This window comes from Diceros bicornis, chromosome 18, assembly GCF_020826845.1.
Source record: "Diceros bicornis minor isolate mBicDic1 chromosome 18, mDicBic1.mat.cur, whole genome shotgun sequence".
NCBI lineage: Eukaryota > Metazoa > Chordata > Mammalia > Perissodactyla > Rhinocerotidae > Diceros > Diceros bicornis.
Genome location: NC_080757.1, coordinates 35,247,284 through 35,263,383, shown reverse-complemented (window position 1 = coordinate 35,263,383; position 16,100 = coordinate 35,247,284). Strand labels below are relative to the sequence as shown.

General features: G+C 38.3%; 1 protein-coding gene across 12 annotated transcripts in view; it reads right to left on the bottom strand.

Annotated features, from left to right (window-relative positions):
- Positions 1 to 16,100, bottom strand: part of MBTD1 (mbt domain containing 1) — a 55,528-nt gene that overhangs the window by 12,950 nt on the left and 26,478 nt on the right. For 11 of the 12 annotated variants that reach the window (XM_058560645.1, XM_058560647.1, XM_058560649.1 and 8 more), the window contains 7 exons: positions 9,346 to 9,463; positions 6,799 to 6,933; positions 6,427 to 6,515; positions 5,990 to 6,224; positions 5,327 to 5,382; positions 4,880 to 4,984; positions 738 to 885 (listed from right to left, as the gene is read on the bottom strand). In XM_058560645.1, the coding sequence (XP_058416628.1) occupies positions 738 to 885; positions 4,880 to 4,984; positions 5,327 to 5,382; positions 5,990 to 6,224; positions 6,427 to 6,515; positions 6,799 to 6,933; positions 9,346 to 9,463 (886 nt within the window). Of the gene's footprint in view, positions 1 to 737; positions 886 to 4,879; positions 4,985 to 5,326; positions 5,383 to 5,989; positions 6,225 to 6,426; positions 6,516 to 6,798; positions 6,934 to 9,345; positions 9,464 to 12,109; positions 12,225 to 16,100 lie in introns of all 12 variants that reach the window. The other variant, XM_058560653.1, reaches the window with a different exon arrangement.

The window sequence follows — 16,100 nt, the reverse complement described above, 5'->3', positions numbered from 1 at the left end:
TGCACAGATGCTTACGAAAAATTCTAATGTAATTTATTTTTATTTTTTTTGTGAGGAAGATCAGCCTGAGCTAATATCCATGCTAATCCTCCTCTTTTTGCTGAGGAAGACAGGCTCTGAGCTAACATCTATTGCCAATCCTCCTCCTTTTGTCCTCAAATCCCCAGTAGATAGTTGTATGTCATAGTTGCACATCCTTCTAGTTGCTGTATGTGGAACGCCGCCTCAGCGTGGCCGGAGAAGCGGTGTGTCGGTGTGCGCTCATGATCTGAACCCGGGCTGCCAGTAGCAGAGCGCACGCACCTAACCGCTAAGCCACGGGGCTAGCCCCTAATGTAATTTATTAAAGCTAGTTGGAATACAGTGCATTATGTTTTTATAGCATATGTTTATACATACATATAGACACAGATATTCACACAGCAAGAAATCTAGGCCTGTTAAATGTTGTAAACAGATATCATGTAAAAAGAAAACAAGGACGGGGCCGGCCCCGTGGCTTAGTGGTTAAGTGCACGAGCTCCGCTGCTGGCTGCCAGGGTTCGGATCCCAGGCGCGCACCAACGCACCGCTTGTCCAGCCATGCTGAGGCCGCGTCCCACATACAGCAACTAGAAGGATGTGCAGCTATGACATACAACTATCTACTGAGGCTTTGGGGGAAAAATAAATAAATTAAAAAAAAAAAAAAAGAAAACAAGGATGAAAACCCATTTTATATATATTAGGATGAGTACCTCTGGGTGGAGTAAGTTCAATCATGTTAATTTCACAGAAACCAACAGGGAAAATAGAAGGGGAGGTTGCATGGTAACAGAACCAGTCAGATCCATCTGCTGCTTCTGAGCCATCGATCCCAATCATCAGGAATCCATCAGCCAGCACCTTTTAAATTAAGAGAATTCCAAGTATCTGATATTAGATACCACTATACAAAAATGATCCTTTAAATTACATGACATTCTAAAAGAAAGGAAAATCTATTACATAAAGGTCTCTTAAAAGTGAAAAATGCTTCTTTAATTATTTTAAGTAACCGAAATTATAATGAAAAATCTATTAAATTAGTAAATTCTAGTGTGTACCAGAAACAAAAGCAGGATTACATAAGCGATTTCAAAAGTCTAGGAAAAACAATGCCTTTGCCAAGGGCTAAGGCTACCTGCTGCTGTGGCATCGTGAAACTGGGCTGAGTGCTCTTTTATAACTATCTAGTCTTGGTCAGACTCTAAATCCACTCAGTAATAACTTTACTTCTTTCTTTCTGATTTATCAGAGTAGTTTTTCTAAACCTTTTCTATCTTCCTCAAGCTCCAACTTTACCTCTCTTACGCTACAGATAACCATACTCCTCCACAACAGAAACTTTGTTAGGGTCCTCACATTCCTTCCTTCGCACCTCCGATTGTTGCAGGAAGTAGCCCTTTCCCTGACCCCCACCCCAAGACAAACTTCTCCATCTTGTCCTATTACCACTGGTACCTTGCTTCAAAAACACCATCTCTTATACTTTAATGTCTCCCAATTTCTATTACATTAACAATACTTAAAAGTATTTTACTTGAAACAGTTCACATTTACAGAAAGGGCACAAGAACAGTACAATGAACTCCTATATATGCTTCACCCAGAGACCCAATGCAAGTTATATACTATGTAACTCCTTGTAGTCTGATTTCTGTCCCTACCCTAGTCAACTGCTAAATTTGCTAATGACCTCCTAGTTTGTCAAAGCCAGTGTCTGTCTTTCAATACTTATCCCCTTCAAACTTTGGCTTCCCTGAAGTATCTGATATCTGTTGACTATTCTTAACTTTTTGAAACATTTTCTCCCAGACTCTCATTACCTTCCAGTTTTCACTTGTCTGATCATTCTTTCCACATTTTTTTTGGTGGCTGCCTTTTCACTTCCAACCCTTAACTTTCTGATTTTAACCTTTTTCTTTCTATCTGGTGATGTCATCCACCCAGTGCTTCAATAATCAATCCTACGCCAACAATTCCTCAGGTTTTATCACGAGTTTGTCTCCCTTCCAGTGTCTCAGTCCTGCATTTTACCTGCAGGCTGAACATATTCTCTGAGACTTAGTACAGGGCATCAAACCAACAACTTCTCATACTCCTTTCAAAGGTAACCCACCACCGGGTCCCACAACTCCCCCTAAACATCCAGTCCCTTGATCCCTGCCATTAACTCTGTCTCCACTATCTTGCTTAATACCATTTCTTTCAGCCTTCCTCTATGGACGTCTCCCTCTGACACAGGTAAACCTTGCTTTGGTATGACCTTTGTTCACTCCAGAAACCTTTACCAACTTATCTTGTTCACTCAAGACAGCTCATATGGCCTGACCAAGCATTCAAAGCCTGCACTACCCGTTCCATATTATCTTTTTTTGGTGAGGAAGACTGTCCCTGAGCTAACATCTGTGCCGATCTTCCTCTATTTTGTATACAGGATGTCGCCACAGCATGGCTTTATGAGCAGTGTAGGTCCAAACCTGTGAACCCCGGGCTGCCGAAACAGAGCCTGTGAACTTAACCACTATGCCACTGGGCTGGCCCCCACATTATCTTTTAGTCTGTGCCTCCAAGTTCCTCTCTCCTAGTTATTTCTACTCTATGGGATATGTATAATAACTTTCTCTTCAAGCTTAACAGCTTTGCCTAAGACCTCTGGAAAGGACTACCCCCACTCACATGGGATTGCCTTCTCCCTTTTTAAAAACAGCTGACTGGACAAGAGTATCTAAGCTTCAGAGGACCAAGCCAAAGACTAGGCTTAGCTATTTAGATTTTCTCTCAGTCATTAGAATTAACAGACACAGAGACTGTCGTCAAGCCATGGGTCAGAGCTGGAACTGAAAGGCTGTGATACAGAGTAGGGCTAGGGCCCACCATGTGCAGACTGAGTGAGCAGGACACCAATTCAGAAGCAGGCAAAGAAAAGTGGCATAGACTCAGAGCAGAGTAGAGATGGGACAAAGAGGCCTCTGAGAGGTGGAGAGAATAACACTGGGTTTATGCCTTTCCCATTCTCATCTCTGTGTCCTCGCATGTCTGTGAGACTTGTGTAACCGTCCTAGAGCTAACTTGGACGTTATACTTTCTGTTATAACGTTCCTTATAAAGAGAAAGCCTTGCCCAGAATATTCAATGCAACTGGTCTGATGCGTACCGTGTGTCAACTACTCGCTATCTCCTAAACATGGCCTGTACTTTCCTATCTTGATGCTTTTGTGCACATTCTCTTCCCACGGCACAGTTTCCTCCCGCATCTCTGTGGACCTCGTTCTTCCCATCCTTCGAGATGAAGTTTTCAAATGTTCAGTCTTCTATCGAGCTTTCCCTGACTCCTCTGAGAAGATGTGATCTCTCCTTTATTTGAACTCCAACAGTACTCTGTATTATTCTTAAGTCATAGTCTATCTTGTATTAAACGTTATTTTTATACGTCTTACCTTGCTCTACAAGACTGTAAGCTTTTTAGAGTCCAAATGAACCTAGCACAGTAAGTATTAACTGAGTATTTTCTGAATGAAGCCTGACACTCTACTCACTGGACACTTCATTTTCACTGCACAGAACATAGCATGGTATAAACGGTACTCGTTCTCAAACCCAGCTGATTTTCGGAATCACCTCAAGAACTTTTTGTTTTGTTTCTTTTTTTTAAACAAATATAGCTTTCTGGGCAATATTTCTTGTGATTCTGATAGAGTAGGTCTGGAGTAGGTCATGGAAATCTGTGTTACAGGGTACCAGGTGGTTCTGATCACTAGCCAGGTAAAGAGGAAGACAAGAGTTCAGAGCTGGTCTTATCTAACAGTAAGACCTTGAACACGGGTGCTGGGACATGGCAGCCATGATAACTGTTTTAAATTGTTTGGGCTTAAGGTTTTAAACTGTGTTGAAATGAAAATTACAATTTAAGTTACACCTTTGTGTAAGCAGGTTCTAGATCAGTGGTTCTTAATCATGGAAGTACTTGAGAATCACCCAGACACTCAAAAGAACATCAACGCTAGGGCCCCAATCCAGAGGGATTAAATCAGAATGAGGGGGCAACAGGCCTGGTCACCAGCATTGTTTTAAGTTCCTCAAGGGATTCTGTCGCCTACTGAGAACTGAGAACCACTCTTCTAGATCTTTTCAGAAAAGCAGTTTCAGAAGAGAGGAAAAAGAGAAAAGAATAAAGTACTACCAAAAGAAAGAAAAAGGCACAAAGAGAAACACAGGAAACTGAAGATAAACTTGGCCTTGTGACAATTCTCTGTTGGACTAGCTTTGCGTAGGAAGTAACTTAAACATTCTTCCTCTAACTTAGGATATACTTCCATAAATAAAGGGAGCAGACTCAAGATGACAATCTGGACAATAAACTATAGAAAAAGAGAACCTGTGATAAGAGATTTCAAATGCTTTATTGTTATTATTTTACTTATTTTTTTTATTATTATTTTAAACTTTTTTTTTTTTTTTTGTGGTGAGGAAGATTAGCCCTGAGCTAACATCTGTTGCCAACTCTCCTCTTTTTGCTGAGGAAGATGGCCCTGGGCTAACATTTGTGCCCATGTTCCTCTGCTTTTTTATATGTGGGACGCCTGCCACACCATGGCCCGATAAGTGGTGCGTAGGTCTGAGCCTGGGATCCGAACCAGTGAACCTCTTGGTCGCCAAAGCAGCATGTGCGAACTTAACCACTATGCCACCAGGCCGGCCTCTCAAATTTATTTTGAAATTATTAGTAACCTTCTCCCCAGTGAAGATCCAGATATACACATTTTATGTCAAAATGAATGTTGGGGCCTCTTTCTCCTAATACCTTAAACCTAGTTCCTATAACTGCATTTCTATACTTTAAAACCTATTCTCTTACCTTTCTAATGGTCGCGACACATATTGTAGAAAGATTTAATGGGTCTATAGCTTCTAATTTCATTCCTTCCTTGAACCATTCCCCACTCTGGTCTACTTCTTTTACCTAAAGAATTACATGAAAGCACATCAACTGTTACAAATGTTATCATTTTAATAATTAAAATATTACCAATTTGAAAAGGTTTACCAGAGGAAAATACCAAATGCCTTCTCCTTCCTACCTAATATTATAACTCAAACTTCCATTAGGGAATAGAGAGAATGCAGGCAAATAGACAGAATTTAAGAATAATTATAATCAATAGTTGTGACACCTATGGATTACAAAATCTTAATTCTTTTAAGTGAACATATGTAATTGTGATTCTCATAATTTTAGGAAAAAAACCCACAACCCTCTTTCAAACCTAATTTACAAATGAGGGTTCTTATAAAAACTTCTTACCTTAGCAAATAAATGTGGTGGTGTATCAAAATGTCCATCCTGTTTCTTTGTAATATCTACAAGGAAAAGTTACACACTAATCTGTCAGCATTTGTGAGAAGACCAAAAACCACGTTTCTTTGAAGGCTTCAAACTCACAAGGTATGTATACTGTAAAACATGGCAAAAATACATGCCTTGTACATTTATGGTGAATAATAGTCTTTAATAGTCTTTCTCTCTTCAGAGTACATGTGCTATTAAATATATTCAGCCAATGAAAATGCTGGTAATTAGGGAATACAACTTTAGAAGTATGTTTTTGTGTGTTTAGTATTAAGTCTAACCACATTTAATCTTGCTATTTTGATGAAAACTGAATGGAAAGGGAAAAGTTATCTTTAGATCTTTCAAATGGGCTGGATAAGAAAAGTATAAGAAAACAAACGAAGTTGTGAACAAAAGTGCATTATTTTTTAATTGAGAACAAGTGGACGGAATATAAAGGAATTAGTCAGGACACTAATATTCTAGCGTGAACCTTCCCTAATTAAAGTAGAACAAGCAGCCCAGACAGCTGGGATGCTCTTTTTGATCTATGCTATTCTGTAAAGAAAAAGAACCAAGTCGTACACTTCAGTCCCAATGATACTTTCAACAGGAGTTCTTGTGACAGGTGCTTACCAGATCTTTTGAATCGATGGCCTATGCTTCGAGACCAACCAATATGATGGATTAACGGACTGTGCATATGGCACCAGAAGTCATCTGTTCTATCTTCACTCTCTTCATACACTAGTCTTAATCTTCCTCCGATTACACTTTCCACCACTGCCACTCGGGTTCGACACAAATGCCTCTTGTCAACCACTTCTACTCTCATGCAAGGTTTGAAAGGATACTGCATACTCTCTGAAACCTTGTAACAAAAGCAGACAAAAACTGTTCGGAATTCACAACAAAGGTCTACAAATCATTTTAATATTGTACTATTAAAAATACTGAGTACACTCGACATTTGACAGAGGTCATCTGGCTCACTAAATTAAGAATGCTGAAGTCACTCCTTTCTTTAGAGCTCTCATTTAACACTTCAGTCCTGTCTAAGGTCCTGTCTTTACCTTTTGTGAGAAATCGGGAGGAAGTGTTTTGGCACCAGTAAGTCGTTTCACTAGAAAAGCTTTCCAGTTTGTATACTTATGCTGAATAGCTAAAACAAAAGAAATAACCAGTTACACTTTAGCAAAGAGTAGAACTGCTTCATCAACTATTTGCTAAAAAAAAACAGTAACAAATCTCCCTGCAATTTAGAGCATTAATTTTCTGAAGAAGAGCAACAAGAACAAAGAAAACAAGTATGTCTTGCCAACAAATAAGTTATTTGAAACCAAAATATAGTATTTTATTTCTATATCACCTTAATGTTACTATGTGTGAAACTGCACTAAAGTACATATAATTTAAATTATAGTAAGGGTAAATAAGCCACTTACTTCTAGGAGGGACAAGAGGTTTTCCACTGGCTGCACACCAACCAACTGGATGGATATCAGAACCACATATATTGCACCAGAAGTCCAGACTAGAGTCATTTTCAAATCCTTCATATCTTAAAAGGGCATTGTAACCTGAAACCAACAAAGCAATCACCATATAATAAGAAAATGAAGAGAAATAAAACAGGATGTAGCTGCTGGTAGTTGTTGTCACATGTCTGTGCATCTGCAATGGAATCACATGCAGGCTTGTTCACAGACAGATGGCTGGGCCCCACCCGAGATTCTGATTTAGTAGGTCTTGGCTGAGTCTGAGAATCTGCATTTCTAACAAGTTCCCAGGTGACGCTGCTGCTACTGGTGTATGGGTCAAACTTTCTGAGAACCATTTGTACAACGCAAACTGGTTTAACTGTATTCAGAGCATGGCTTCCTCCTTTGAATATATTTCAATTTTATCCACAGTTTTTTAAATTCTAGAAAATAAATTCTCAGTGAAAACAGGGGTGGGAAAGTTCTACTAGAATATAGTTTTGAAAATAAAAGCAAGAAGATTGTGGTAAATTAGTAAAAACTTGTCAAGTCACAGAACTCCAGTTAAGGTACATTTCAAAGAAATTGCTTTATCCAGCTGACTAGATGACCAATTACTCTTGGAGAATTGGGATGCGGCTCCTTCAAGAGTCTAAATTTTTCTGTTTACTTGGAAATAAGATTTGGAAATGCTAGGTAAAAAAGTTTAATAAATACAAATAAAAGTATGTGAAATCACTTAAAAACTACGTGTACTAAGCAAACAGAAAGCCTTATTTCCTAGAAAGAACAAAAAGTATGTGATGTACCCTGTTTATAAATTTAATAAACCTTATGTTGATAATAGATTGAGGTTTAATTTAAGGCGTTTAGTGGAATAAAAAAGGCCCAATAAACTTGTATTTCAGGCCGGGAGCTAAGTTCAGTCAACATTTTCATGTGTTAATATCTATAATGACAATTTATAGCATTAAACCTTTAGTTTTAAAAAGTCAATAATTCACAGAACAATTCATGAGTTTGGCTGTTGCTGAGCTCTAGTTCATGATTAACATCAGGCTCACTTCTAAAATGTCATTGAAATGGCTAAAATAAGACACATGATGCAATTAGATGAGACAAACAAAATCAGAGATGGGAGGTAAAAATTCTTGGATATTAAATACATTCATCTTTAGAGCTATTTAAATGTAACTGACTTAAACATCTAGGACAGAAATAACATATTGCTGTTTCAAATTATGGTGTAGGGAATAACATAAGCATTTAGAGATGCTTATTAAAGCTGGGGAAATGTTTCATGGAAAAGGTGGGAATTGAATTGGGTAATACATTGAGTACAGAGCATGGGACACTTGTGAGAGTGAGCAAAGGCACAGAGGTGACAAAGAACATGCTGTATTAGGGAGGAGGAGACTAGTCGCATTAGAACAGATTATTTACGTTGGGGAGCAACAAAAATTTGGTCAGTGGTGTATGGTGCAACTCATCAATAGCTGTAAATGCTGACCATCTCAATCCTCTAAGGACAAAGAAGCCATTAAAGACACTTGAGCAGAAAAACAGGATTAAGATCATTTTTAGCTAAATTAAGTCTATCAGCAGTACATGCAGGGTGTTTTGGGGAGAACGCTGGAGATAAGATTAGAAAAAGTAGTATGAGTAAGACACCTCTTCCAGTAATCGAAGGACAACTTTTCTGATCTGAGTGGCTGCCCCTCCCCTAAAGCACTACAGCATCCGACCACACCACTCACTGAGCACTTGCCATAAAGGTATTCAACATTTGGCAGATGTGAGCTCGCTGAAAAAGAACAAGTCTTATACTTCTGCACATCACCTACCCATGGTGTCTAACACAGCAGGTACCTAACACACTTATTTCATGAGCAATAAGGAAATAAGGACTAGAGAACGTGGAAACACGGGAATGAAGAAAAAGCAAGAACCCAAGATATCTGAAATCACCAACCCTAGTTTACTTGCGGTATTATGGACCCTATCACTCTTTTTAGTACCTCAACTTTTTGTTACTTTTCAAAGTATTTTCCCATACCAGGAGTTGGCAAACTGTATCATGGCCCAAGGATCTGGCCTACTGCCTGATGTTTTTCACAGTCTGCCATCTAAAGATAGTTTTTACATTTTTAAATGGTTGAAAAAAAATCAAAAGAAGAATATTCCATGATTCATGAGAATTATATGAAATTCAAATTTCAGTGCTCATGAATAAAGTTTTACTAGGACACAGTCATGCTTACTCATTTATGTATTGCTATGGCTGCTTTCAGGCTACTGTGGTCGAGTTGAAAAGTTGTGACCGAGACTATATTGCCCAAAAGCTGAAAATCTTTACTGTCTGGCTTTTTACAGAAAAAAATTTGCCAACCTCTGCCCTATTATCATATTTATTATTTATTTGGCAACACTTGCAAAATTCACACATATGCTTTCCTGGAAGTTACAAATATAATCAGCATTTTCTAGCAAATTATCATGCGTGCTGTTCACCTGCTAATTTTACAATTCCAGCAATCCAGAAGACTTTGGTAGGTAGGCTGCAGTCTGTATTGGGAACTTCTACTCTCACATTTTCTGAGATATCACCCCAGCAGGTCCCCATAGGCGCCTGTCATATAAAAATTATTAAATTATCATCTTATTAACATAAAGCCTAAAACATATCATTCAAAATTAAACATTACCATCAATAATGGAAATATTAAACTAAAAACGGCATTTAATTCACTCATTTTTCTCTAAAAATATAATTGTTATTCTTCTTTTCACAGAATTCTATTTGGGAAAAACCAGTGTCAGGGTCAAGCTCAAGATGCAGAGAATTCATATATCAGAACAGATCACTGTTGGCTTCAAAATTCAATACTGTCCTAATACAAGAATTGAACAGCAATTTTTGCAAATGCTGAATCACAAACTTGATAGTAGATTTCACAGGATAAAGCTGACTTAAATTCATGATTTTTAATATGCACTGAATGAATGTACTTTTACTGTAATCTCTAATCTTTACTCTCTAATTAAAACAGCTGGCCAAAAAGCAGAAAGAAAAATAATTCCAATCAGCAATGTGGTTTCCAATAAAATAGGACAAACAAAACTTAGCTATCTATATTTTCAACTTAAGTTAAATCCATAGACTAGAAATATAGTCTGTTAAAACGACATGTGGCAAAAGCACTGGATCAAGTTATTTATTCATTCACTTATTTATTTATTTTTTTTCTGTGAGGAAGATCAGCCCTGACCTAACATCCAATGCCAATTCTCCTCTTTTTGCTGAGGAAGATTGGCCCTGGGCTAACATCCGTGCCCATCTTCCTCTACTTTACACAGGATGCCGCCACAGCATGGCTTGACAAGTGGTGCATTGGTCTACGCCCAGGATCCAAACCTGTGAACCCCGGGGCCGCCAGAAGTGGAGCGTGTGAACTTAACCACTACGCCATCAGGCCAGCCCCAGGATAAAGTTATTTAAAGGGTGGGTTGAAGAGTCTTTGGAGACATGTACCATGGTAAATTGTTAAATAATTTATTATTTCTAAATTTCTCATGCAGGAATTACTGTAACCAAAGAGAAAACTTTCAGTGTTAGAACTGGTAATCACTAGCCTCCACACCAAATGGTTAAGATGGGATTAAACGAATACCACAAAGGGATTTTTCAAAATCTAACATACGTTCCCAAATTACAATTTCCGTTACATTTTAATCCTTAAAACTTGAGGCCATTTACAATTATTTGGAGTTTATGCAATGGTTAATTAAATCAAATAAATGAATTTAGGAATATAAACGCTGATAACACCAAAGAGTCTCTGTGGCCCTTGATAATTTGGCTGCTCATTAAATACAATTCAGAAGCTTGACCATAGAGAAAAGGATTAGGTGAGGTTATAAAAGAGCTGATACTACGGACAAATTAGGAAAAGACAAAATAGCTTCAAAGCTCAAAGATGAGCAAACAAAGACATCTAAGAGTTACATGAACCAGCCAATTTGAACACTGGGCAAATGTCTTCCATGCAAAGCCTCTCATACTTCGGTGAATGCTAACCAACAGGAGGGTTAACCTAAAACAGTACTCAACCCCTATCCTCTTGATAGTTTATGGAATTTCTGAAGGAGAGGAAGAAAATGTCAAATAATATTGAACTAGGATAAGTCTTGAAATCAAAGACAGAATCAATTTATGGCTATTGCTTTAACTAGCAAGCAATGAATATACTTCAAATAACTTGGAGATAGTGGCCTATCTCAACTATTTGTGATCCTGGAAGGGTACACATAACTATCTCCCTGAGCTGTGCAAAAAGTAACACATCCATTATGACTATCTCTTTCTGCTTTTTTTGAATTGAAAGATTGGACTCTTCAGGTTCTGCTATCTCCCCCTATATCATTCTAGACTGTAAGGCCATCCCTATTGCCAGCAGATCTGATCAGAAAAGGACAGGCTGGAAGGAAGATAGGTAACACAGATTAAGTTAACATATATTTACACAAATTAGAGCAGAGAGATGCAGTTAAACGTATGCATTAAATTAAGGTAGAGTATCCATCCTTCTTTGGCTGCCAAATCTTGTGGAATGGGTTTATTTTTTGTTGAGAAGAGGCATGGTTATGCTGACAAGTTGGGGGTTAGGTTGGCATACTGCTAAGTGAATTTGGCATAAAGGACTCCCTTATGAGCTAAGATACGACAATGTCATACTGACTTTTTAAAAAAAGCTTTAACAATTGTTTGGAGAAAATAACTTTTAGTCACGTTTTATTAAAGAAAATAAAATATCAATATGCTCACTTAAAAAATATAGTTAATGTTGCCTTTAGTGGGGGATATTATGTATTGGTCCCTGCAGTCTGGATTGGTATAGGAGAAAGTAGCAGAAAGTGACATTTGTTCTTGCCTGTAAGGTTGTGGTTCTGCTAGGCCCTCTTAAACCAATCCATATGGTTCACTCTAAGAAAAAAAAAATGAAGAAACAAAAACAACAACAAAAAAGAGCACCAAAGTCGTTGCATAGTATGTGCTCAATGTGTTGAAATAATAAGGTAATTTCATAGATATATCTGAGCTTTTGTTTAAAATGAATATTCTTAAAGTGTGGAAGACTAAATGACCCAGGGCTTGACAGCCATCTTCATCCAAGTCATCTGTCTTCTCTTGCTGGCAGGAGGGACACCTCTGAAAGTCTGGATTGGCATAGCATGAACTAGCAGAACCATAATTTACAGGTAACAACAAATTTACCTTCCAGACTCAGGACGAGAGGTCCACCTCAGGCTCCTCCCAAACCAGGAAGATCTGCTTCACCACTTCCTGCTGCAGGGCCACTCGTGAGGGCTATCTTGCAGGCTCTCCTTCCCTGCAAGGTAAGCTGTCATCAGGTCCTGCAGGACATGGCCAAATCCAAGTGCTGAGGGCCCCCAGCACAAACGTGTGATAACTTCCACCTGACTGTCCGTCTGTAAGAAGATAACTGGGTGGGAAGTCTTATTTTCTGCACTTCAAGAACATTCCCAGATACTGCAATAGCCCAGATGGCTAGTATTTAATCTCTCAGAAGGCTGATACTCTGCACTTATGATGCTTTATGGCAGAAACACAAATTTCTCTCCACAGAGCTGCCAACCTATAACTTTCAAGAACCACCCACAATCTTCAATATTAACAAAGAGTTTAAGCGGGCAGACGTTAGCCCTGAAGTTACACATGGGTAATCTAGAAAGAACTGATCCCAATAACGATATGGCAAATGTACAAAAAGCCACCATTAAAATACCTTACGACTAACAGGCATGTGGTTACTAAAGTGCATCTACTAGAGAAAGATGAAATATTATTTTGCCAAAAAGGCGAGAAAACATTACAAGAAATTAATTAGAAAGAAATGAGAATTCCTAAATACTACTTGCTGGAATTGGGAGGAAGTAGAAACAAGAAAAAAAATTGTTCCCTCTTTCTCCAGAAAGTCCACTCATCTTTTGACTTGATACCAGAATCTACTTTCTGAGCTGGCGGCAACAGGGAGATGAGGAGTGCAAGGAGAGTATAAAAGGAAAAGGGGATGCTTGGGGTGGAAGTAAGATTAAGAATGAGGGAATGCTATGAGTACGTAAAAAGAGATACGAAGCAGTGAATGCTAATTTGAAAGGCATAAAACAGTCCACCGTTTTTTAAACCATGTTAAATCAATATTAAGAAATGGGAGTTCCCAATAGAAAAACAAGAACCACTTTAGAAAACTAAAATTAAAAAAAAAAAATCTAGATTATTTAGGCTTTCTTTGAAACATAAAAAACAAACACATGATTTTTATTATATGAGTCCACTGCTTTCCTGCAAAAAATCTATTTCATGGCAATACTCACAACAGCTAACTCAGAGCACTCATAAATGCCAGAAACTAATTTAAGTTTTATCTCCATTAGGAAGAAATTCTGCAAACTAGGACGACATATTGAAGATTCTAACTTTAGTTACAATGAACACAAAGTCATATTTATTCTTAACTTTCAATGGAGTCATGTATATGTGTAGCCAAGGCTACGGGCAAAAACAGAAAATAATTTTACTTGCAACAGATTCTTTTACTAATAAACATACACCTGAGAGATGGATTACGAGTTATACTATAAAGAGAAATTATCGTTACTGTATATACACAGACAAAAAGGCTTTTGTTTTTCTCCTAAAAATCCAAAAACATACTTGTGATACTTGTTGCAAAGAAATATGGACAACCTTATCCCCTCAACACAGCGGGCATACAGGTCAGGCACCAAAGAGAGGACCAGAACATATCACGTAAGTAGTATCAGGTATATTTGTGGAGGCAGGATGAAAGAATACAGTAAACTCAGCTTGAAGTTATGGCATACATATATACAAAGGACCATTTTTAAAATACAAAACTACAACTATTCCCAAGGAAGAAAAAGTAGGATGATTACATTTCTGGTCTTAGCAATGACGGTATCAACAAGACACAAGAGTACCCAACAAAAGAAGTCTGAAGTCTGTACATACATGACTGGAGGAATATGATTGCAGCTTTTGTATGTTTCATGTACATTTAATATTAGCACATTTTGGCCTGTGCTGTAATGCCTAGGAAAAACGTTTTACTTGATTTTATAAGGCAAATGATGGGAAATAGGAGTTCTTCAATTTAAAAGACTACAGTCTTTAAAAAAAATAAATAAAGAGTGCTTTAAAGTAGGGCCGGCCCCGTGGCTTAGTGGTTAAGCGCGCGCGCTCCGCTGCTGGTGGCCCAGGTTCGGATCCTGGGCGCGCACCGATGCACTGCTTCTCCAGTCATGCTGAGGCCGCGTCCCACATACAGCAACTAGAAGGATGTGCAACTACGACATACAACTATCTACTGGGGCTTTGGGGGAAAAAATAAATAAATAAAATTAAAACAAAGAAACAAACAAAAAAAAGAGTGCTTTAAAGCTAAATGTCCTGCATACACACAGATTAACTGGAGGCTCCCTTGGGTTCAAACATACCACTAACAGAAGAAAATCATCTGTGAATTTCATTCATGTTACAGTGTACCTAATTAGCATATGGCACTGCAGTAGTATTTTGGAGATTCTTTCATAGTTATGGATACTGTTTTTAGGGACTGTGAAATAATAGAAAATATATATATTGGTCTCTGTCCCTGGTTCCTGACACAGAGCTCTTAAAACCTTTGTAATTTCCTAACTCATAAGAGCACTAGGAGCATCTTTTATTCTCATATTTGGTCTTCGACTCTGATTCGTGATAGAGCTCCTAAATCCTCTGGAATTTCTTGGGTGACAGGAGTGTCTTTTGCTCTAATGAGGTGACTCTTGGTATACAGCTTCAGGATGGGAGCTGGTCACCAGAAAGACCAAGCTACGATTAGAAGCTTGGAACTTTCAGCCCCATTCCCCCTCCTCTGGGAAAGGGAGAGGGCCTGGAGACCGACTTAATGATCAATCATGCCTATGTGATGAAGCCTCCATAAAAATTCCAATATACGGGGTTTGGAGAGCTTCTGGGTTGGTGAACAAGAGGAGGTGCTGGGAGAGTGATGTGCCCGGAGAGGGCATGGAAGCTCCATGCCCTTTCCCACATACCTTGCCCTATGTATCTCTTCATCTGGCTGTTCACCTATACCCTTTATTATATCCTTTACAACAAACCAGTAAATGTGAGTAAGTGTCTCCCTGAGTTCTGTGAGCCATTCTAGCAAATTATTGAACCCAAGGAGGGGGTTATAGGAACCCTGAGTTAGAGCCAGTTGGTCAGAAGTACAGGTGACAATCTGGAACTTGCAACTGGTGTCTGAGGTGGGGGCAGTCTTGTCGGACCGAGCCCTTAACTTGTGGGATCTGATGTTAACTCTAAGTAGACAGTGTCAGAATTGAACTGAATTGTGGGACACCCAGCGGTGTCAGAAGTACTGTGTAATAGGAGTGCATTTCTCCTTTACTTAAAGGAGAGATACAGGAGTGTTTTTCCTTTAGGGGCTTAATTCCAAACCACGTCAAAAAAAAAAAAGACTCTACGTTATGAAAAGCAGGTTAAAGCCCAAACTCGAAAATTACAATCTAGCTACTAAAAAAAGTAGTAAGAGTTTATTTATTTATAATAAGAGATGGATTAGATGAACTAGATGATTTTTAAGATGACTTACAGCTTTGTAACCATATGATTTAGGATTAATGAAAAGTGATATTACCTAATTCAGTGGTTTCCAACCTCAGAGACTGCCAAGGAAGAGAGAGCCAAGGGTCAGGAGCCAAGGCTCTGGACACACCACCCCGCCCCTGCCAGACCAAACAGTGCAGCATCTTCTTATCCTAACTATGTTTATTAGGGAAAAGGGGAATTCTGCTTATATAAAAAAAAAAAAAAAGCCTGAAAACCACCACCTAGATAAAATGAGAGATATACCAGATATATGGCAATCATAATATACAGATTCCTAAGTAGATATATTTAATGACAACTGAGGCTCAATTTCTATTGCTAATTATAAAAAATGTCAAACATTGTTGTAATTGAGTATAAATTATTATATGCATAATTACAGCAATTATCAACGAGAACATAGTCCTGTAATGTACTTTGCAGAAACTTCATTTCCAGAAGATCTTTAGACCATGGAAAGAGGAATACTACTCTTGAAATTTCATAATTTTAGAACTAATCACAATTACATTTAAGTGCTGGCAAATATAAAGTGTTTACTTGGGACCCT